Source organism: Pezoporus occidentalis, unplaced genomic scaffold (genome assembly GCF_034315485.1).
Source record: "Pezoporus occidentalis ecotype Australia unplaced genomic scaffold, CSIRO_AGI_Poc_V1 ctg85, whole genome shotgun sequence".
Classification (NCBI taxonomy): domain Eukaryota; kingdom Metazoa; phylum Chordata; class Aves; order Psittaciformes; family Psittacidae; genus Pezoporus; species Pezoporus occidentalis.
In genome coordinates, this window is record NW_026916212.1 from 1,249,925 (window position 1) to 1,273,476 (window position 23,552).

Sequence of the window (23,552 nt, forward strand, 5' to 3'; positions counted from 1 at the left end):
TCTCCTGCTGTTTTGTATCGGCAACACAGATCTCATATGCCAGAGGAATAGACAAAAAACTGCCAGAAAAGACAGTTGGTCTCATTTGCATGCAATTTGGCCTTTTCCAGTTCAATACCAGAACTATTTCAGTTAGGTTTAGATGCATATTTTCAAAGGCTTAGTTTATCTAAAGCTCGCTCTCTATTCCAGCAGGAGATACAGACTTATTCCTGGAGCTGTTGACGCTGGAGCTTGACTTTAAGCGGACTGCTTGCTGGAAACACTTCTCACTCCCCACTAAACAGAGGTGAACACCTGATACCTGTCTGTGGCAGATCCAGTTTAGCATTTCCAAATACCAGCCTACTCTCTTTTCAACCAAGTAAGTTTTATATACAAAGTATATAAAGTATCTTATCAGCATATCCTAACCAATATTCTGTATACCTGGAGTGAGACCCTTCTGGCCAAATTTAATGTTTTCCTGTCTGTGCAGTTCATGTCAATGGTAGATTAGGAAACATACATGGATAGGTTTTGGAGTGAACACAAGAGAAAAGAAATTCAGCACTGATGGGGACTGCCTTGGCCTTAGAACAACACTGAGCAAGGAGAATACAGGGGGACTTTTTACCTCTTCTGCAGTTTTTAGAAATGGATATCCCACTTTACAGGTGATGTTGTGATTAGATTCACAGCTATCTTTCTGTATATCCTATAGAAAAAAAGAAGGTGAAATCATGGCGTTTTGCAGACTCTTCACTAGGCATCAAGGACCTGTTGAACATATATACCGTTGCTGCTTTTCATCATCATGTCTTAAAAGTCATAGCCTTAATTTAACTTGAATGGGAATAGGAAGTTGCAACTTCTGGAAAATAATTTCCACCTATAGAAATCTACATAAATTAGCAGCCATTATTTCCTTCCAGTGAAATTGTTAGGAACATTAACAGTTATATGCAAACTGGACACCATGCAAATTAGTCATAGGGTGTAGCAGATCAACATATGCATTATTACAGTCTTTACAAGTAATTTTGTAAATGTGTTTCTAACTTCGCAATAATAGTGACATTCTTACTCTGTAAATTACCGCAACACGGTCAACAATGGTGCTGTGGATCCCTGACTTTTCCTAATGTGCAACTGTTGATAGAAAAACTAACTTCTCTTAATGTTTCCTACCCGCAATGAGGTGCATGTGTAACATAGCTGAGGCAGGCAGAAATGCTGTCTGAGATAGGGATGAGGAAGGCACTGCTCTGTGCTGCTTTACCAAGACAAGAGATTTTTCTGTGCACATGCAAGAATTCTAGGGGCTCAGGAGCTGTACTGACAAATAAAAAAGCATTTCTGGCTCTGCAGATGTACAGATGGTTCATGGTGCTGATGTTCATCTAAGATGCAAGCACTTACTGTCTAAGTGGCATTGTGAAACTTGTGTCTGTAGTTAACAGAGATGAGGCAAAAGTCCACTCAGGTCAAAATAAATACACTCTTTTTGAAAGATAAGCAAGGACAGCATTTTTCAAAAAAACTGATGATGCCAGAGGAGTAGAATTTGGGTGTAACAAAAAGGTTTCCTCAGATCTCTCCAGCAATATAGGTTATGATAAATGTGACATAGTGAAAAATTCATACCTCAATGCCAGCAAAAATAATATTTGGAGAATACTGAACCAAAACTCTGGTATTATAGGCACTGTCTTTTTTGTTCTTCACAGAGAGCTGGATGGTGAACTTATCATTGCGTGACTTTACAATGAATGGAGAAGAGCTGTAAAATAAAGTAAGAATGTTGGACACCTTAACTTTTTAATCTGTTTTGACATAAAGAGGAACTTCTTTCATTGTCCAGACTATACTGTTTCTGATTTGGAAATTATGTCACAGCATTATCTTATTAGACCAGAGAATATGTAATTTAGAGAGAAATTTTATACAGATATCAATGGATACAATAAACCCAGTGTAGTTACCTGTCTCCAGCTATGCTTGCTTTTACATTCAGAACAAGATCTGAAATGCATTTATTTTTGGCTCCACAATCTTTTGTGAAGGGAATCTGCAACAACAGTATTTTTATTCTCAATTTTATTATAATTATTATTAAAATTAAATACTTGCATTTTAATTCATTATCTAATCTTATATAAGGTCTTCTGTTTGACAACCAATCTTCCCTGATATTAATCAGTTAATTATGCCAATATCCTGTAAAATGCACAGATAAAATGTAAGCTTTCTACCTATTCCCTTCTAAGTGACTCATCTAGACTAGAAAAAGAGGCAATAGCAGAAGCATGAATGATGCCAAACACCATCAAAGTAAATGACTAGCCTTCCCCTGCTCTATCTACATTAAAAAAAAAAAAAAAAAAAAAAAAAAATTGCTTGTCCTCTATCTTCAGTTAACTCTGGATGCTTTAAAACCCCAGGCTGTTTCCCAAGCACACTGAATCAAGCTCTTCACCCCTGAAGACTCATTTAGAGGAAACATCTTCTGGACAAGCTCAAGGACCCTCCCTCTTTAGCCAATTTGTGGCCAATACTTTCAGATCTTGTGTGCGCTATGAATTTTACCTTAAAAACTTTGGTTATTAACACAGTCTTGCTGACTTACATATTCAGATATTGAGCTTGGCAGGTTGCTATCGAGAACAGGTCCACTCTCTGGATCAGAAAAATTGAACTCCAGCAAAACCTTTACAGAGTCCTGAAAGTCAGGCTTATCCTAGAACATAAAGAAAACAAAATTGCAGTTACAGACATGCATTTTAATATCTAAGCAGGTTAAAAATCCCAAACAATGCTGAGACAGAATATTTTTCACTCACACTGCTGCCGTCCTTGCTAGAGAAGCAACTGAATGCTTGCAATCGATGATAAAGCATTTAATGTGCAAACCAATCCTTATAAATATCCATTAATACTTTTGTGTATCTCATCTCATCATAAAATATCACATAGCCTGAGCATATCCAACACAGTTGCATTTAAAAATGTCTCAGAACAACCTACTCTGAAACTTTCCTCTTTTAGTCATGCTTAAAGGATCAGTATCACCTTGTGTGAAGGTAGCAACAGCAGCAGTATCACCTTGTGTTAAGTCAACTGAGGCCTGTTGTTAGTAGATGTATTGCATATTCAAGCAAATTTTGGGCACCATTTATCATTCATTTTCATTATGGTGCAACTGTGAAGTCACTAAACATCTTAAATGTGGGCACATGTCTATTCACTCTGCACATTACTTACAATCTAGGCAATTTCATACTCACAGTTGTTAATTACATCTCTGTTTTGCAGTGAGTAAGTATTCTCTATCCCAAACGTAATTTGCATGTTTTTCTACTATATTTCAGTAGGAGAAATTGTACCAATATGCAAATTAGACTTCCAGCTCACATACTCCTGCTTGGTTTTGAATGCATCTAAGCTACTAACCAGGATAGATGCTTGTTCCAATAGGTGTGTTATGCTCTTTCTTAAGACAGACACAAAGAAAGAGACAAAGGTAAATAGACTGTACATTTAAGTAAATAGCTTACATCTCTATACATATACAAATATATAAATTCTCAAGTAGTAAACAAATTTTATGTACACTTCTTAATTCTGGCTGCAGATTTTGTTACCCAATTTACAATTAATGGAATATTTTTGGGCTAATATAATGTCAAACACTTTAAATGATTTACTTGCCAACATGTAGAAGTTATGTTTAATACATTCTGACCCTTTGATAGTTATATTTTTTTGCATTTTCCTCTCATGGCTTTCTGTGAACAAGCTTCGAGAAATTTGTCTTTGTGAGTCAAGAGTAATCCAATACTGCAGACCTGCAAAGGAAGTTGAGATCAATATTATGGAGCAGTTTGCCTTTACACATTCTTTTTTTCCTAACATATCTTAAATGCACTTTGAATGGTGAATTTAGAAGAGGTTGCATTCCATTTTTGCAGAAATACACAAAAGCAAGCATAGCAGTTTTATAGCATAAAGATTCCAAGCTTAGCACTTATCTACTTACTGGATTCAAATGTATATTCCTTTGACTTTAGTCTGGTCTTAAAACAAATTGTAGCATTTATGCATATTGTTTTTCTTTTATTTATCTGACAATTTTGTTGTTGAATATTGATGCTTTTGGGTGTAAATTGCATGGAAACATTTACTTCAGCCACATCACGAGACCTAAAAAAAAAACACCACAGAGAAAGTGCTTCGGAAATAACAGCAGCAACTTTTTTTTACTTTGAGAATTAACTTACAAAATATGCAACATTCAATATTAAAATACACATATTTGATGGTCTAGACAAGTAATTAACTATACGCTCTGTATATTCTGCTCTTTGCTTTTGGGTGCCAGGGCTCTAAACCAACAGAAAATTTAGCTGGCAAAATATCTATTTTCCTATCTCCTGCATCAGGAGAGCAGCAGGTCATGCTCTTTTTGATGCAGCCCAGGATATGGTTGGCTTTTTGGGCTGTGAGTGCACATTGCTGGGTCATGTTGAATTTCTTGTCAGCCAGTACTCCCAAGTTTTTGAACCTGTGCTTGATATTGCTAATAAGATAATATGCAATACAGCATGAAAAAGAAAAAAACCTTGGGTTTTACTTCTTTTAGTTCGTGCTACAAGTGGAATCAGTTTCTATTTTGAATATGGCCTAGTAGAACAAGGTCATACTAGGCTAACAAGATTTCTAAAACATTCCTGTATTTATTACTGTTATCCACTAAGTTCTATACTTTTTCCTCCAGAAACACGTGAAAAGACAAAGATTCACAGCCAGTGTCAAAACATGAGATGAAACCAGTACCCTCACAACAGTCCAAACAGTAGCGCATGCAAGTTACACAGATCTCCCAATACAAACGGTTATTTTCTGGCCTGACAACTGCTGTGAGTATCCGTACCAGAAGAGGGCAGCCCCACCAAGGCCTCCAATGGTAACATCAATCAGTCCATCATCATTTAAATCCATTTCTCCATGCACAGACTGGCCGAAAAATTTAACTTTTTCCCCATCTCCACCTGATGCAATACGCTGTGAAAAGCATTAAGAGGTTTATGCAGTGTATATTGAGGAATTTTATAAGAACATTCAAGATGCACTTGTTGGCAGTTTGATGACTTTTAGATTCTTAAAATATGTTACATTTTCATTATGATACCCCTAAAGCAGTTACCATGGTGATGAAAACACTGTAAATTTTAAGAATTGCCAAATATTTACTCTTCTGGCTGTACAGAACATTTCATAAGGTTTCTATTAAAAACAAGCAAATATATTTTCTAACAGAGTGAAATTCAGTTAAATCAGTGACAGTTTGGAAGTACAGAGCTTCTCAAAAACCAAGCTGTTATGACCAATCAAGTCATAGTTTGGCAATATTTTGGGAAGACATAGGGAAACGGATTTATGTTACAGCAGCTGACAATCTAAAGTTTGATTTCATACCTGCGAATATTTTTTACTGATTGTGTTGCCACTGCCATGATAAATATAAACAGCTCCCCGATGATCATCCTCTAACGGAGAGCCTATTACAATGTCATTATATCCATCAAGATTGAGATCCTTCACTGCAGCAATTGCAGTCCCGAAGCGCGCACCACAAGGCTCATTCTTGAGGACTTTGCAGGTGTCCTGTTTTAGTGGCGAACAGCATGTTTGCTTTACAGGTTCAAGACTCATCTGGTATTCAAACTTTGTCTGTGAAAGAGCAGATTTAAAGTTTGTGGTTTTCCATCAACATTTTAGCAATGCAGGTTTTTAAGAGATCCTGTCTGGAAGACAACTTGATGAATTAAATGAAACAATTACATCCTATTTCTAGTGATTGAGTGCACTATGGAAACTGTGAGTCCGTAAATATAATTCAAATATTCTTTTTGAGAAGCAGGTGGGAAAGACATTCTTGCTCTCTTTCTGCATCTAGGTGCTTCAATGTACTTCTTGAAGTTAGTGGTTTGCAGGAAAGCACAGTATCATAACCATATTTGGTTGTCATTGCAAGTAGACCACTTCATTTTAAGACAGTGTAAAGAGCTTTTCTAAAGGCATTCTCTTAATCTGAGAAGTTAGCCAAGTTTCCGATGAAACACAGATGGCAATACTGTTATTCCAGAATAAAACCCAGCATTTATCTTATATAGACTGAATTCTGTCCTCAGTAGACATATACTCCATGGCCTAACTTATGTATCCTTCTGGTCCCATGTGCACACTAGACTAAAACCATATAGACAGTATGCTATGTAACCAATCTTTCAAAGAGATGGGTCCCATGAGTTCCATGTTAAGAGTTCATCAGCAGCAAGCAGTTGCTGCATCTCCTTTATTTGGAGATGGATAAAAGGAAACACAGGAAAAACAAATTTCAAACCTCACATTACTGGAGGACATGGAATTCTTGTTTTCTTGCCAACCCTCTTCACCAGCAATTTGTTGTTAGCAACATGCATGTAGAAACTGGAAGAGTTCCTTGTCAAATAGATCCAGCCTCCTCAGGTCGTTTTCTTACAATAGCATTTTAGGAGGCCACCATTGCTAGGCCATATTTTGATAACTGTTATAACAATATACAATGGCATCAATTTAAAAGAAGAAAAAAAGAAGAAAAAGTATGTATTTGAAGCAAGACTTATCAAATGAAGAAGCTGTGGTGTAGTTGACATATTCCTCAGTCTAGCTGTGACGTGCTTAAAAGCTGTTGGATGTGTTTATCTCTAGGTTGGTAAGCAAGTCACAAGGATACTGGAGCACACTTTTAGGATGGATGAGCCCTACAGTTCCCTAATCTGTGAAAGCAAAAAGAAAATATGATAGAAAACTAATTCTATAGATTTCTGTCTATGCTGTATTGCCGCTTACAGGATGTCTTATCTATGTGTATATATATATATATACACACACACTATATATATGTATATAGTTACGCTGTTATATGTTATATAGTTACATATATATATGCTGTATATAGTTATATGTTACATGCTTGTCTATGTATATAGTCTGTTAGAAAAAAAAAAGTGAGAAAACAAGACTTCGAAAGGAAGTTTTCAAAATCAATCTGTGTACTGCTTTCAATTGACAAAATCATGTGTCGCTAAATTCAGCAGCTCACCTTCCCCAACTTAGATGATCGTATATCTTTAAAATAAGGACATGAGACAATAAGGAGCATCCTTACCTTGTTCAGACTATAAATATATACTTTCCCTTGCTCCTCTTTCTCAGTTCCCATATACATAGGCGCTCCAACAAGAAGAAGGTCTGTAAATGAGTCTCTATTGATGTCAACTGTGGTAAGAACACCCCCAAAGTATGATCCAATCTGTGAGAAAATATATGGTATAAATCAGTCAGTAACGTCATGCACATTGCCTTTTCAGAGACCGGTTCTACAATTGCTTACAACTGTGCCAAATGAAAACCATTCAGCAGGAATCTTCTTTGTCACTTAGAAGACCTTTTTGGTCTGTTTGCTGTTGAAGCTTGTTTTCTGTTTTAGGTTTTGTTGTCAGATTTTTTAATTTGAGAATGGCCCATTCAACTTTCAACTCTCTTTGAGTTTGGAAGGTACAAATGGTGCCTTCTATGTGCTAAGGGGAGTAGCACTTCTCCCCTCAATGGGAAAATTTCCAAGAGCCTTTGACTACTATATAGTCCACTTTCCATTATTTATTATACCAGAGTATCTACCTAACCTTTCCTTCTAATCTTGCTTACAACTCACAGTTTCAAATACTCTCCTGGTGCGGAGTTCTCATTTGAAATCATAGTATCTACTTCTCATGCCATATTCCACTGGTAGTTAATCATGAATACATACTTACCTGTTCTCCATTTAACCTCTGAAGTACTTGTACCTCTCTTCCTTCCATTTTATAAATGATAACTTGGCCAGTGTGATTGTATCGTGGCTGTCCTGCTATGTACAGCACGCCTCCAGGTGTCAGTGCTGAATTCACAGTATATCCTAGGAAGCAGAATTTAAGATGCAGTACACACAAAATGCATATGTGTATTAGAAATAACTTCTGATTAATAATTTAAGGGTTATTGTACAACTAGATGTTTAACCCTAAATATTCTAGAGAGTAATAGCAGAGTTTGTCAAAGGGGCTGGATATGCATTTGCCTACAGTCTCAGTCATGAGCACAACTGTTACTGAACCTGTTTGCAGGCTTGGTGAGTCATGTTCATTTTGCCATCCGCACACAGTGTAAGGAATATAATGGTACTGATAAATAACTCGTGAGTAGCTGATTGACAAGCTACTTTCAAAGAACAGCTGACATCGTTTCACTGTCAAACTAATAGTGTTATCCAGATGTGATTCTGAGGACATTTTGAACCTAGCTCTGTTTAATATTAACAACAATTTAACAACTTGGGTGAAGAAAGACTTAAAAAAATTGTGTATCAATCAAAGTGGTGTCAGGGTTGCAAGTATTATAGAGGACAGGATCTAAATTTAAAATTACTTTACTGAATTTGAGATATGAAAAACCCCTCTAATCACATTCTGCAAAGAAGAAAAATAGAGTGCTTGGGAAAAAAAAAAAAATAAATTATTCTAGTGTTGTCTCTTCATCAGCAAAAATGTGAACTAAAGGAGATAGCAGAGTGAACAGAACCATGAGGTGTAGAAAGCAAGCCCTACAGGAGAGAACAGGGCCACCAGTGCTTTTTTGTAGAAAAGGCTGAGAGGAAAACAAAAGCTTGCCAATTGTTAAAAAAAAACATAGTGGTAAATGGTTGTTCTTATCCATTGAGTGACAGAAATTAGCTTAATTTTAAACAAAGATTTAGACTTAATATTGTACATTTTTTAAAATATCAAGGCATAGAAAAATTTTATAAGAATACTAGACTAATCTGTGAAATCTCTGAACAGATTAGACATGTTTATTAGGGAAAATATAGATATACATAGGTATGTAAGTGTTTGGACTACTTTTTTATTGCAGAAGGAGCAATTTTTTTTTTTTTAAGAACAAGAAAATCATACAGTAGACATGTTTATACATTAGAAATCTTCCCAGACTCCTAGAATCTAAGATATTATTCTGTAAGACACTCTTTCTGAATGAGATTTGGGACAGATCTTGTAGCATTTGTTGAAAAGTGTTATAAGATGGGCTATTTCTCTCACCTAGATAGGCTGCAAGGGGTTCATTTTTTTCTGAATGCCTGTCACGAAAAGTGCCATTAGTTGGCATTGAAATATCACTGTCCTTCACCATGATCACTGTGCCATTCCAGTCATATGCTCCAACTGCTCCAAGCATGATCCAATCCTTATGCAGAGAAAAACAAAAAGCTGTGTGACCTATCTTTAAGACATTCAATGATCATGATGCTTACATTTGGGTAATGCTTCTTGTATACTCGCTTATTTTGCCCTGTTTTTTCTATTATAGTATGGCTACTACAATCATAGTATATCGTACTTTTTGTTAAAAATGCACCCAACTTAAAATGGTCATTCAGGACATTCAGGAAAAGCAGCAGAAAGAAATGCAGCTCCTTTAACTTCATCCCACCATTCCAGGACAAACAGAAAGGCAAAGGGATTTAAAAAGCTAACGAGAGAATACGCTTCCCAAACAAACTTTCAAACTTGAACTCTGTTGAATCTCTGAGTCTTGTATATTATGCAGGAGCCTTTTGCCCATGAGAAATGGTTTGCTGGCCTTTCTTGCCTAAAGGCATGACTGTAACCTTCCAGATAAGACAAACTTCACTGACCTCATGTCTGTCAAGACACCAAGGACTGAAGAGAGGCTCTGAAGTGAGCTTCTGATGACAGCAGGTCATTTGTTTGTGAACTTTAAGAATATGCTCTACCAAACAGATAATTTTATAAATAATCCTCATACTCCCTAACAGGATAATACCTGTTTTTAAGGTATGATACACCATCTGGAACATTATGTGTAATGTAGTGCAGAGAGTAAAAATTAACAGAGAGTACTTCTGCAATAATGTATCTATATTAAATCACACCAAGGTATTTTATTCTTTCTTTTTCCCAGTGATATGTTGAGCTCTATACAAAGCCATATTGAATATATATGTGAATGTATCTCAGATTTCTTAGCATTTATTCAGTTCCATTCAGTTATTCTCCTTCTGTGCTCCTTTCCACTATCAGTGCATTTTTGTGTCTTTAAAGCTTAACTCTTCCCGTTCTTTTCATCTCATGTTAAATTTTAATTTCATGCATGTACACTGAGTAGATCATCAGTATCAATGGATACTTTTTGATTTTCAAGAATAAATGAAATACTTAGGAAGTGATTTTTCTGCTAATACAAATTCCAAAGTTTTTTTGCATCCCAGTTTAATAAATATTTACCCCCTAAGAAATGAGGTAAACAGCAAACAGGACTGTAAAAAGAATTCTGAAACACTCATCCAAATTCATGCCATCACCAACAAAATCTACTTTGTAAAAGAACTTGTATTTTCAAACAGTTTATTTACCTGAGAGTAATGAGCACTGAAACCAGCCTGAGACATCTCCATTTCAAAAGAGGAGGCTTGCTGGTCTGTTGTTGCTATAAAACAGAAAAAAAAAAGTTTCAAAAATAAATTCATTTCAATCTGAAAAAGTATCTGAATAGTGTAATAAATATGCTTATATGGTAGTAAAGGATAGCATAATTAACCAGAATATTTGGTGAACATATTTTGCCATAAATTCTTATAACAAATACAAAAATTAAGATGCGTTAACTGCTACCATTAAGTACAAAGGTTTCCATTTCAAGATCATGTCTCAGAACTAGTCCAACAAATATTTCTAAGCTAAAACCGAACACATTTGACCTCAGGCTGATGGCAAATATATTTGGAATGTTTGATTAATATGGTTAAGCCTTTTTCCACTTGAGCTAAGTGAACAATAAAACAACAGCCATGTAGGCCTGGCCTTGTATTCAAGCAACCAAAAATTTGTAGGCAGCTGGAGAAACTTTAAATGAAAAACACTTGATGTTTGTATGAACTTTCACAAAAATAACATAGGAAAATCTCAGCTGTTCCAGATTCATAAGGCTCAGGAAATGGCTTGGGAACTATAATCCTGAACAGAAAGTTACATGAAAATCTTCCTGATTGTCTTGATGACTTTGAATAAAAAGGTTATCAGCTGATTTAGTACCAGTTTGTGTCTTGTCAGCTAGTCATATGTTAGTTATTAAACTCTGATGGGCTGCTTTCCTCCCAGGTACACTGAAGTACCATCAGGAAAGACAGAGGTCTGCCCCTTCTTCTACTTAAAGCAGTACTCAAGAACACTATATTGCCACTTTAAGTGGCCAAGTAAGGTAACTCTATTCTTCATACTGATTCCTTCTTGAGAGCAAGATGTGGCAACAGGCTGTATGCTACAGGAAGAGTTCATAATTTGCTACCAGCTAAGTGCTGAGACAAACCTCCAATTGTGTGAATGAAAACTGAGGCATAGGGAGCCATGGCTGCATGAATTTCAGGCATCTGAACTATTAAATAACACTGAACTTTTGATAGCAACTAAACCACAGAGGTTGCTCCCTGGGACACAATGTCTTTGCTAATTGCTTCGATTTATAGCCAGTCATAGGAAGGAGACATGATCTCAGACACAAAATGTTTTACACACAAATATGGCCATCATGTTTCACAAGACGTAGCTGCTTTGCAAGGTCTGAAAAAGGCCCTTTTAACCATAAACCTCTTAAGTTTCACATTTGCTAATAAGCAATATTTTCATACAGTAAAGGATGTTCCTCGGTGAGCTGAGAAAGATAGGACTCACAGTCCAAGGCAGAGGACAATGCCAGTACTGTTGGTGTGTGCAGCTTTGAATGCTGCTTAGATAGTGGTCCTCAGTCTAACTTTCCATTGAGTATCAAACTGCCAAGCATCCTACAAAGGATATTTTGTGTAAAAACATTTGTGCCTGCCTATGGGCTGGTTAAAACATAAAATGCTGTTAAATCCAGAAGTCCATGCCATGAAACACAGAGGCATATTGAAAAGCTTATATGTAAAAATTCACTGGCTGTCAAGTATGGGTTTTCGTTGGATTTCATTTTTCAATTCTCTCTAGGTTTTACTTTGCAATTTTTAAAAGGCCAAAACCAAAAAGAAAACATGAAATCCAAGAAAAAAAATCCAAATGTACTACTATACTAGTACGAGGCTATTTAGATTGAGACTTTAAACAGACTTAGACACAGAATTTAAAAAAATCAAGGTTCCTGTGATCACCATGTTATGCACATAAGTTAATTCAGCTACAGTGTATGGGGTTTAACTAATCTTTTCCACATGGCACACATTCAATAAATTGGATTGTCGCCAGAAGCTGGGTGTAACAGAACTAATCTGCTTTTTTCCCCTGCCACAAAAATACATCCATGGACACAGTCTAGAATAGCAGATCTAGAATAGCTCCTGCAATGCTTTGTGAGGGGACAGGAAACCATGCCAGAAACTGACTTAGCATCTCAACCTTGGAAATTGAGATGGAGTAATCAAGGAGCAACTTGAGTAGCTCAAACTTGCTATGGTTTGACAAAAAGCTAAGATTCCATTTTTAATTTCTATTCTGATTCCCTTGCAGCCAGATTACGTGATTTCTAGGACTTTTACAGGTGGAGGAGGCAACATTTCTTGTCTTACATCACAGGTGTCTTTATACAGAAATCTTAGCACATCTCTGAGTTCCTACTGAAAATCTGGAAATCAAGAAGCCTTTTGGGAGTGGTGAAATTCCCTAGCGTGTCTCTTACAGTGTGGATAACAATAATTTTCCAAATTTTTCATTTCAAATATACAATTTTTGTAACACAAACAAGTCTGTATTAAATAAAAATTGAAAATAAGTAAAATATATAAAGATGCAAATATCCAAACAGTTTATAGTAGGCTTATGTTAAAAAATCAGAATATCCAAGAAGTACATATTTATTACTGCATCTTTTGCAGAAAATGAAAGTTGAATTCAAAGAGTATGGCAAAACTGGTTGATACTTGAAGAGGTACAATATGCTTAAAGTACCAAAACACTGAAGGACATGATGATAAAGATTAGTCATCTCAAGAGTGGACTGTCATACAAACAGGTAACATTCATACAATTTAAACATTTATACAATTTAATGTTTGTTTTGCCACCATCAACATAACTGCATTTGTTTGTATATTTTACTAAGCTTCAGAACTTCTTTAATATTAAATGTTTGTAATTTTTTCATATGATTAGAGCAATCAATGACTAAAGTCAATGGAATGATTAGAGGTCATGATATAAAGCATTCCCCTCCACCAGGGATTTCAAGCCAGCACAACTTACTCCACTATTTGGAGGCTAGGTTTTTTTGTGACAGGCAGGCTCTACCTAATGGCTACTGATTGCTAAAAGGGACAAGGTGGATTCTGACAAAGTAAGACCATCTCTTCCACTGGCATCCAGGTGTTGAGAGGGTTGAGCTACGGCATAAAACCTCGACTTTGAGCATATAGATGTCCATAAACTGCCATGCTAGGTTTTACATACTTCCTCAGCTGTCATGACTAGCAGTTGATTAACTTTCTATTCTATATCCTTTATATTTAATAGGTGTAACTAACATTTTATTTTACTAATGAAAGACAATGATTTTTTTTTTTTCACTTTTCTGGAAGTACAAAGCACAAATTGAAGATGAAGTTTTCAATTTCTGTTTGAACATCTGTTTCTCCACTGGAACTAAACAAAGACTTAACAGAAAAGTCCCCTAGTCAATGAACTTTGAAGTACTCAGTGAGTTTACGTAGGCTAAATTTTGGGCTTTAGAGATACTAAATTCTCCTCAAATTAAAATTTATTTCACAACTGAGGAAACAAAACCTTCCAGAGAGAAAAAGATAAAAACATATCAACTGGAAGAAATATCTAGCTGAAAATAGTTGATCAAGCTAAATGATACCCTAAAAAAATAACTAAACATGTCTGATATAGCTCCAATGAAAATGAAAAACAAAACACTTCAAAATACTCTCTCATATTTGTACTACATCTTGAAATTCAAGCCAACATTATTTTTTATTCCAGCTGTAAACTACACTATTCCAGTTACTTGGAGAGTTGAGATGTTGAAAAAAAAAAAGTCCAAATTGATGGGTGTCTTCTTTGCATGCCATGAATCCTTTCAGAGATAGCCAAAAGAGCTCTTGAACCAAACAGAGATTTGGAAAGCATTGCTTAATTTGAATGGAGAATGTAAGCAGACATTATGAGAGAATGACTTTGCTGTGCTAAAATCTGAGTGTCATGAATATTTCCAAAAGAAAAATACATCTTATCAACTATATACACCAAGTCCATATTAGCTTATATGGCAAAGTAATATCCTGTAACTAGCAACTAACAAAAAAGACAACCTGAAAGTATAGGCAGATGAACATATAATCAGGATATCGTCTGGCAATGTTTTTTTATCTAAGGGATGGGAACTGCATGTTTACCCCAGCAAAACCAGCGATGCTTAGTTACCCTTTTAAGCTATTGTCTCCACAGGCTTTAACCCATCTGAATATATTTTACATCATTATCTATGATGTAAATTTTGATGTTAATTGTAAAATATTCTTATGATCAGCATGAAAAAATTACTGCACAACACATTTTATACAGCACAATACATTGCAAAGGCAGATAAAAGCAGATGGTCTTCTATTTGCTTCAGTTATAATGCTGCCATGAAGTAAAATTCTAAATAAGAGCATACCTTCTAGGGCAAATATTCTCTCTCCAAGTGCTTCAACAATAGTTACAAGAGCTAATTCATCTGAAACATTGAAGAAATGCTTTTCTGTAGGCTTACTGGCAATTGACTTTATTTCCTCTACAAATTTCTCAGTACTTAAATTTCCTCTGCTGTAGCTGCCCAGAATCTAAAGAGAATTAAAAATAAAAAAAAGTAGTCAAGGAAACATTTTATAACCTGTTTTAACCTCTTTTAAAAAATAGATACCTTTGAGGCAGGTTGTCAGGGAATACTGGGAAATCATATCTAATCTTAATTTGCTCTGTTAAAACCTCCCTTAAATTGATTTCAAATCATTCTTTCGCAATAAGAACACAACTGTATGAGGGCTCAGCTGTTTTTCTGAAAATACAATCAATACCAAACAAAGCAACTGTGTAACATCTGCAATTTTCAACTGTCCTTTTTTCCCTTCTTCACAAAATTCGAATGATTTATTTTACAATTCTATGATTTGTTGAAGCAGGCTTTAATTTAGGAAAAAAACAACACAACAATCCCCAAAACAAAACACAACTGCACTCACTTCTGTATAAATACCACCAGCTCTCCTCACAACTTGGTATATAAGCAACTAATGACAAGTTAATAAGGTACAGAATAATTCTTTGTTGGTGTGCAGATTTTTCTTATGAATCCTACATAACAGTTGAGTTCAGTATGAATAACACCATCACACTACGAGACTTTACATCTGATTTTCAGTTTTAACACCACTGCTGCAAAAATTCAGGATGCCTCAGAACAAAATGACTCACTTCTTCAATTCCCAGACCTAGAAGTACTGGTAAGAGGAAAAAGTGCTCTATACACTTAAGTTACCTAGAGGAAAGAAAGAAAAATCCCTCCCACGTTTGGAGCTGGACCGCTGCCCAACTGGACACTAGAGTAATTCAAATTCAGTTCTAAACAGGGCTTTTATTGCTAAAGATTACTCCAGTTTCAAGGAAAAATTTATTTAAAGATATCTAGCTTTAGGAAGGAAATAACTGAAAATCTGTATGCTGCTGGATTCAACTTTTTATTTATGTCTTTCCTTAAATTTAAGACAGTATCTTCTTGAAGTTGCATGGCTCCACACCATCTCATTGTATCAAAGCAATGAAAGACAGGAACAGACAAGCAACAATCCCAAACATCTTCAAAACTAATGAGAGAAAACAGATTGAGAATAGAATACTCAAATACAGCATGAAGGGTATGTTGGGTTTACACCAAATCATAGAATCATAGAATAGTTTGGTTTGGAAAGGACCTCAAGGTCATCCAGTTCCAACCCCCCTGTCATGGGCCAGGATGCCTCACACTAAACCACGTCACCCAAGACTCCATCTAACCTGTCCTTGAACACTGCCAGGGATGGAGCATTTATCACTTCTTTGGGCAACCCATTCCAGTGCCTCACCACCCTCACAGTAAAGAACTTCTCCACCTGAGCTTCCCCTGTTTAAGATTCAACCCATTACCCCTTGTCATATCACTTTAATCCCTGATGAAAAGTCATTCTCCAGGACCCTTGTAGGCCCCTTCAGATATCTGAAGGCTGCTATGCGGTCTCCATGCAGCCTTCTCTTCTCCAGGCTAAACAGCTTTGACACGTTCCTCTCATTCAGCTACTAAGTTTGCTCAACATGGAAATGACAACTTCAGAATGCCAGCACACAGGACAGCTGTAATAAACCTAGTTTTTGTTGATGGTTTACATTTGCCTTTTTTCTTTTAAAGTAAGTAAAGCATTCATAGAAATTGCTCAGAAGATTTGAACATTCTGTTCAGTATTGCTCTTAACAAAAAAGATTTGATTTTATAGTGCCCCTCAAACTCTTTCTGCATTTCTTCACACACATACAGACCTGTCATCACCAGGAAGACAGATAGATTGCTTTTTCTTATGTGCTATAAAATCAGAAAGCAAATTTTTAATGTCTTTTTTCTTTTTTTCAGCCTCTTTCTTTTCTTCCTCTCTGAAATGATTGTATTTCCATAAAGATGCTATGAAATGAACTTTTCAAACAGAAATTATATTTGGAAGATGAAACATACTTTTAAGATTCTGCATTTTCCCATTAAATTTCACTTACAGCAATAGCAAATCTCTGAATGTTTTCATCTTCACAATCATCAATCACTTCTTTTAATCTGTAGTTGTCGTGTGATTCCCCATCAGTCACAATAACCATTACTTTTTGTACTCCTCTTCTTGCGCCATGAGCCTCAGTAAAAGCCTCTTTTCTAAAGGGAGCATAAAGCGTTTGGGGAAAGGCAATGTCAGCATTTAGCACATGCATCATATTCGCATAGTCAACCATTAACTAAAGCACTCTATATTGATTAAGGAGCAGGAAAAGGAGATTAATGTTAACCATGAACAAATACAAACAGTTGGAACATAGAGGACAGTTCACAGCCAAAGAGTTTCCCAATCATTCATTCATTATTCATTTATTTGAGAGTGGAAAATACAGTGTGGAACTGAAAAATGCTTCCCTCCTCCAAAAAATTTCTGGCATCTTAAACCAGCTTTTGGTAGCTTAAAAAAAGACTCAACGAAGATCCCCATCCTAAAACCCACATACCCCCTCACCCCAGAACTATTTCCACCCTATAACAGCACTTCAGGTGGTCAAAGTATTTACTCAGCTACCAGCACACCTCTTCAGATTTACAATAAAACTCATTGTTTGTGGAAGTAGGTTGCAGGTGAGCATTGGCAGGTTGGGATGACTGGTTGAATTCTACGGCTGCAGATGAGCAGACACTGAAGTTTTGGGCAGCTGCTGAGTCCCCAGGCTCTGCAAGGGACCCAAAAAGGCAAGGGTGGATTAGGGCTCTGGAAGAGAAGGAAGGAAGCAGGTCTTCATCTCTTTAGTAAACTACCACAGAACTCTCAGACTGGCCACATGAGTGAAAGCTGAGATGTCCCACTGAAGATAGCCAAAAGTGGATGCATAGAGAGATGGCAAGCACAGAGGAAGCTTTTCCTGATAGTTTCTGTATATATAAGTGTGCAGCAGTTTGTGGTGCACAGGAACTTTCTGAACCACATGTGGTTTCTGGGTATTTGGCAATTCTCAAGTGGCTCTGTTTTCAGAAACTTTTTCAGACTCCCTCAAGCTTCTACTTGTTTCTAAGGAAATTGTTAGGGGTGAATATGTAAGAATTTCACTGGATTTCAGACATCATCTCAACAAAACTTTACTGAGATAATCAGATAATCAAATAGTTTATCAAAAAGGTGCTGCATATTTCACTAAATGATTGTTTAGAAAGGGCTAATGCAATCTTTTACAGAAGTAAAGCTGTGGTGCCAGAAAAAGCAGTAGAAAACAAAAAAGACACAACACTGTACAGTTTGAAAGTGTTAGAGATTTTGCATTTACTGTTTTACAAAATTCAGCCTTAATTTTTCTCATAAAGGAAGCATTTCTAAATAATGCTAATGCTACAACAGATCTTCAAACTACCAGTGATCCAGAAGCTTCAAAGACTTCAGATATAAAATTTATTGGCTTTCTGAAAAGTGCTCAAAGCATGTACTAATCTTAACTTCAGAATGAAGACAATTCAACATTAAAAAGTTTTATTTTTTTGCATTTTCTCTGAAAACTTTATTTCCTTCATCCTTCTACACATATAGTTCCTACCTGTTCTGTGTGGACATCAAAGATTGTCAGCTCTTTGCTTAGGACTACAACCTTGCTCCATGTCTCTTTTCTTTCTCTATTTCCCCCATTCAGAAAACAGCTGCCCTTCCAGGGTGCCTTATACAACTGCTTTAGTTGCCAGACAGGGTCTGTTTATCCACCCTCCTCTTAAATTTTGTTTGCTCAGCTAAAATGAAGTCAGATGTCAGCCACATCATATTTTTAATTCATAAAATCAGAATTGTCACCATATCTACTTATGTTTGCTTCTGTCATATGCAGGACAACATTTTGTAAGCATACCTTGCTGTATCTATCCCCAGGGCTGTCATAGTTTGTGTACCACCTCGCTGACGTATTCTTGTGGCTGCAGCCATCACATCTTCTGTTGACGAGTATGTATTCAGGAAAAATTCATGGACTACAGTCTGTCCGTACTGAACAACTCCAACCTGAAACACACAGTTCATATTAAAAATCAACTACTCTTAAAGAAAACATCTATATCTCCTGCACTGGGGTAAATGTTCCTCTGTACCGACAAAAGAATTTAAATCTGTATGTTTTCCTCAGTATGAAACACCTATAAGCATTTGATAAAGTCTGGCTTGAAAACTGAATCTCATGGAACATTTTTAAGTCTCTAAATTGTTTTATTAAACACAGGAGCAAAGCCAAAAGCAGGCCGACCTCCTTGATTTTCCTGACTTAAGTAATCCATGCTGCAGCTCTGCTCAACCCTAAGCCAAGGCAGACCAATACCCTAACCACCAGCCACAACTTCTCAAAATAGTTTTCCTTATATCATACAGGACCATGGTTCACTCACAACTCCCTTCATTCCCTCCAAATATACTATTCCTATAGCTGATAGTTTATTTACCATAAACCTAGCCTAGAAATAGCACTGGAATGACAAATTCAGGCCCTAGGGTGAGAGGAAGATTCAAGTACCCTTCTCTTGATGAAGATATCAGGGCAGTCTAAGACATGGTGTTCTCCCAGCAGGAGGAGAGCCAAAGTAAGACAAGCACCAGAGGGGAAAAATGAATAAAATGGTGTTTTTTGGAATGGGGCAGGATGATGTAAAGACTTTAGATGACCTCAGCAAGACAAATCTTTGTGAAAAATATCAGTGCATGGGATTGAAACCCAACCACAGATGCCTGAGGGGACCTGCTGCAAAAGCATGTGTGAAATAAAAAGACAAGCAATATTCTTAAATATTAATTAGTTTCTCTCATTCATCTCTGTCACTTTTAATGTTTTGGCAGGTTCCTGACAGCTTTTACTGGGAAGAATCCACACAATGTTCCATTAGCATATTTCAATTTTATGTTACACATGGCAATTTATAGGTGTTATTTAGGATAATGCAGTATTATGTGGCATTTATATCTCATTCATCTATTATTAAAAGCACTCTAGCATTTAGCTGCTAGAGATCAATACGACCTCTGGGATGTTTATGCTATTACATTATTTTAGAAGTGACTTTGCAATTGCTTTATTGGTGTTTTTTCAGTTACTTTCGTAGCCCCTCAGATTCTGCACAATGTTTTTTTACTTGTAGTAGAACAGTTAGAGCTGGATAAATATTTGATACTAAACATCAATATCACAATCATTATGAAGAGCTAGTTACATAAGAATGTGGGACTATAATCACAATGGTATGTGGCAGCAAAATCTATCCCACTCAATTTCTGTACCCTTTTGAAAATACAATCAAATCTGCAAGAACAGATTTAAGTTGAAAGACAAGTTGCTCCCTTTAAGGTATTTCAGTTCTCTCTTGAAGGCATGCCCTCTTCCACCTGCAGCTGAGAACATCCAGATACTGCATGCTCTCGTGGGCAGCAGCCTATTAATCCTGCACAGTGTTTACACAACAGGCTGGGGCACATGCTGTTATTACCACTCAGAGCAGTCATGTGGCACTGACTAAACCCCAAGCTGAAGATGACATTTTTAACTCGCTCCCTCCAAGGCAACAATTCTGTGGCATGCATCAAAAGTGAAATACAGCATAACCGGAACAGGATGTTGCTAATCATTTTAAAAGACTGCCATTAACTGGTGTAAACAAGGGATTTTCATTATTTTTGACTTTTTGGTGCAGGAGTAGTGCCTTAGTATTCCAGGACCACGCACAAGTGTGGCCAGAAACTACTGTATGCCAGGGAGTCCAGTGCTGTGGATTCCTGGGCTCCTTATCTACAGCTAAGAGGATTTTATTGGTATCAAGGATTAAATCAACTATTAACTGATATCAGTGTGAAAAGTACCTGCCAGTCTTTCATGATTCTAGAGACCCATGTTTAGTGTGAGGTGTCCCTGCCCATGGCAGGGGGTTGGAACTAGGTGATCTTAAGGTCCTTTCCAACCCTAATTATTCTATGATTCTATGTTGGTGTTGTCTTTATCTTAAAAAAAGATTACAGGCTGACATTGAGTTGTATCATTTCCTATTTGAAAGGAAACATTGTCCATGATCACAGTAAGTAAACATTTTGAGCATTTCCTTCTCAGGAAGTGAATGGGAAGAACATCTGAGTCTGCATGTGTTGCATAGCTCGTAAATCAGGAAGGAAGGGGGGCATGTGGTTATCTTATGGGATACAATTGTTGTTCTGAGGGACCCTTCCTTAGTACTAGTTTTGAAAACACTGCTCATCATGTTCTATATATTTCATGGCATCAAAGATGAGCCATTCCTCAAAAACGGTAATGAAAAACTTCCCAGAACTGAGAAAATACTACTAGGCAGCATGTTCCAGTCTCCTACAGAATCACAGAATCAAGTCCACCTTGTGAAATTAGAACTATGTTCTATCAGATAGCAATGAAATTTTAAGCTTTTGCAACCTTTTAATCTAATGGAAAACTATAAATGACGCATCTACATGATGCAAATGTGCTTTTGTGGGACAATAAACCTCTTCACACTATGTAACTTCAGCAAGCCCCTAAGAATGATGCTTACAGGCTTTATATGTTTTGATTCGCTTGTTTATATTAAACCTCGAAAATGCAATAGTACTATACAGAAGGACATAATTCTGTTCTGCTCCAGAAAACCTACTATTTTTCCCAGCATTACTGACCATAATCTACTGAACATCTTTGTAATGCCTAAACTAATGTTCCCTTCCCTAGCATTCCATGGCTTTTATATTACACAAGGGAATAATTCTTTAATTGTCCCCAGTTCCTGTGAAAAAGTGTTGTACAAGAGAACAGGCAAGTGAAGGGCTGTTCTACTTTGGACAAAACATTTCTGAGGGCAATTATTTATTCTTGTTCTATAAGTGAATACCGCCCCTTATTTGGAAAGTACATTCTGGCTTTCTCAATAAATTACTAAGCTGATCTATTTGGTAAAAAACAACATCACCACACACACACAAAAAAAAAAAAAGGAAAGGAAAACCATTTAGTATATGGAAATGATATGCTAGGATTTTCACCACTGGGATGTGGAGGAAAATAAGAAATATTTTTGGCTGTATTTAAGAAAAAAGAAAAGCATAGATGCCTTGGGAAGTACTGGTGGATAATGCATTTTATCATACAGAGAACGTGCTAAAGATACCTGAGTCTAAGCAAAACTGAATTAATTCTGCTACATTTTGCTCCCTTGCAAGGACTCAGACAGAAATCACTTATAAACTATTGCAAACATCTTTCTTAGCCCCAAATCTTTTTAATACCTTTTTAATACTCTTCTGTTCTTCTGAAGACAAAACTGATCATGAGATATGACATGGCATGACTTATTCATCCACTCATACAGTCCCTTTGGAGATAAACTAAGGTACAGACCAAACACTGCCTATGTCCTATATTAATGGAAAAATAAAACCTGTCTGAAAATTTCTGAAGGCCATTCCAACATAGCTTTAAAGCTGGAACTGAACATACCTGGAATCATTCTCCTCTTTTGATATTCTCCTACCACAGAATGTTGTTCATATGTAGAGAATTAGAAACCATACTCTCGTATTAAAGACAATTACCTCTACAAATGTTAAAAAAAAAGAAGAAAAAACCAATCTTCTATGCAGCTACATTAAAATGTGGAATAAGGCCAGCAGAAATATTTTGCTCCCACTTATACTTCCTCCCCCCCCCCCATTTAACTCCTTCTTCCATTTCTACTTTTCTGTCATCACTTTCCCTTTACTTCTTTTATTCTTAAGCTCAGGGTATGCAGCTTAACTATGAGTATGGTGTTGGAATTTTCTGGAGAACAGAAAGAGGAAGGGAAGGATATACTTCTGAAAAAAATATACCATAAACTTTGGTTGGTTGCATCTGAATCTCCTGGCTTTCACTTTCACATTTGTCAAACATGGGACATGAGAAATTTCAGTCCTGACTTATCACAAATCTAATGACCATTGTTCATGGAAGGGGTAAGTGGGAAAAAAAATATCTTACAAGCCTGTAATCAAAACATGGTTTTAAACAAGTCACACCCAAGCTGCTAAGGAGTTATTCTGTAATAATCTCATTCCTTTCCCGTGCAACAGGAAAACAATGTGAAGTCAGTGAAAATCCACTGATTCCTACATGTTCAACAATCCTCAAAAGAGGAACATGGAAAAATCAATTTAAACAGACAGAAAGAAAACAGCATTTCCTATATTTCTTTTCTGTGCTTCCAGAGGAGAGGGGAGAAATATGCCTGTTCTGTCCTTTCTCCACTTCCCCATTCAACAGTCACTTAAACACAGTGTCTGAGAAAGGAGACAGTGTGGGTGGAGGAGACAGTAGAAACTCATTACTACCTTGGGCTGTGCCAGTGTTCCCAAGCAAAGGGCTTGGAGGAGAGGAGAGCAATGGGATGCGTTCTAAGAAAATGGGGAAGGAAAGAGGAACCAAGAAAATTCCACCTAGTTTTGCCTTCCCTTTCCAGTTTTTCAGCCTCTCTCCACCTTGTCCCATTCTTATCTCCCTCTGAAGTGTTTCTGCTCTGCAGCAATCAGATGCCAAAGCTGACATTCTCAAATGAATAAGTGTACGTGTGAGAAGAGGGGCAGCTATGCCAAGCTGCGGGTAGAATAGATTTTGTAGGTGGAGATGGGGCGCTGCTGG

At 36.6% G+C, this 23,552-nt stretch overlaps 1 protein-coding gene across 2 annotated transcripts in view; it reads right to left on the bottom strand.

The window, feature by feature from the left end:
• Positions 1-23,552, bottom strand: part of LOC134156353 (integrin alpha-1-like) — a 73,633-nt gene that overhangs the window by 12,208 nt on the left and 37,873 nt on the right. For both annotated transcript variants that reach the window (XM_062604316.1, XM_062604317.1), the window contains 15 exons: positions 18,756-18,904; positions 16,890-17,040; positions 14,770-14,935; positions 10,496-10,569; positions 9,162-9,306; positions 7,839-7,981; positions 7,193-7,336; positions 5,458-5,712; positions 4,913-5,043; positions 4,019-4,182; positions 3,691-3,827; positions 2,609-2,719; positions 1,965-2,050; positions 1,627-1,762; positions 617-697 (listed from right to left, as the gene is read on the bottom strand). In XM_062604316.1, coding sequence (XP_062460300.1) covers positions 617-697; positions 1,627-1,762; positions 1,965-2,050; positions 2,609-2,719; positions 3,691-3,827; positions 4,019-4,182; positions 4,913-5,043; positions 5,458-5,712; positions 7,193-7,336; positions 7,839-7,981; positions 9,162-9,306; positions 10,496-10,569; positions 14,770-14,935; positions 16,890-17,040; positions 18,756-18,904 — 2,073 coding nt within the window. The remainder of the gene's footprint in view (positions 1-616; positions 698-1,626; positions 1,763-1,964; positions 2,051-2,608; positions 2,720-3,690; positions 3,828-4,018; positions 4,183-4,912; positions 5,044-5,457; positions 5,713-7,192; positions 7,337-7,838; positions 7,982-9,161; positions 9,307-10,495; positions 10,570-14,769; positions 14,936-16,889; positions 17,041-18,755; positions 18,905-23,552) is intronic.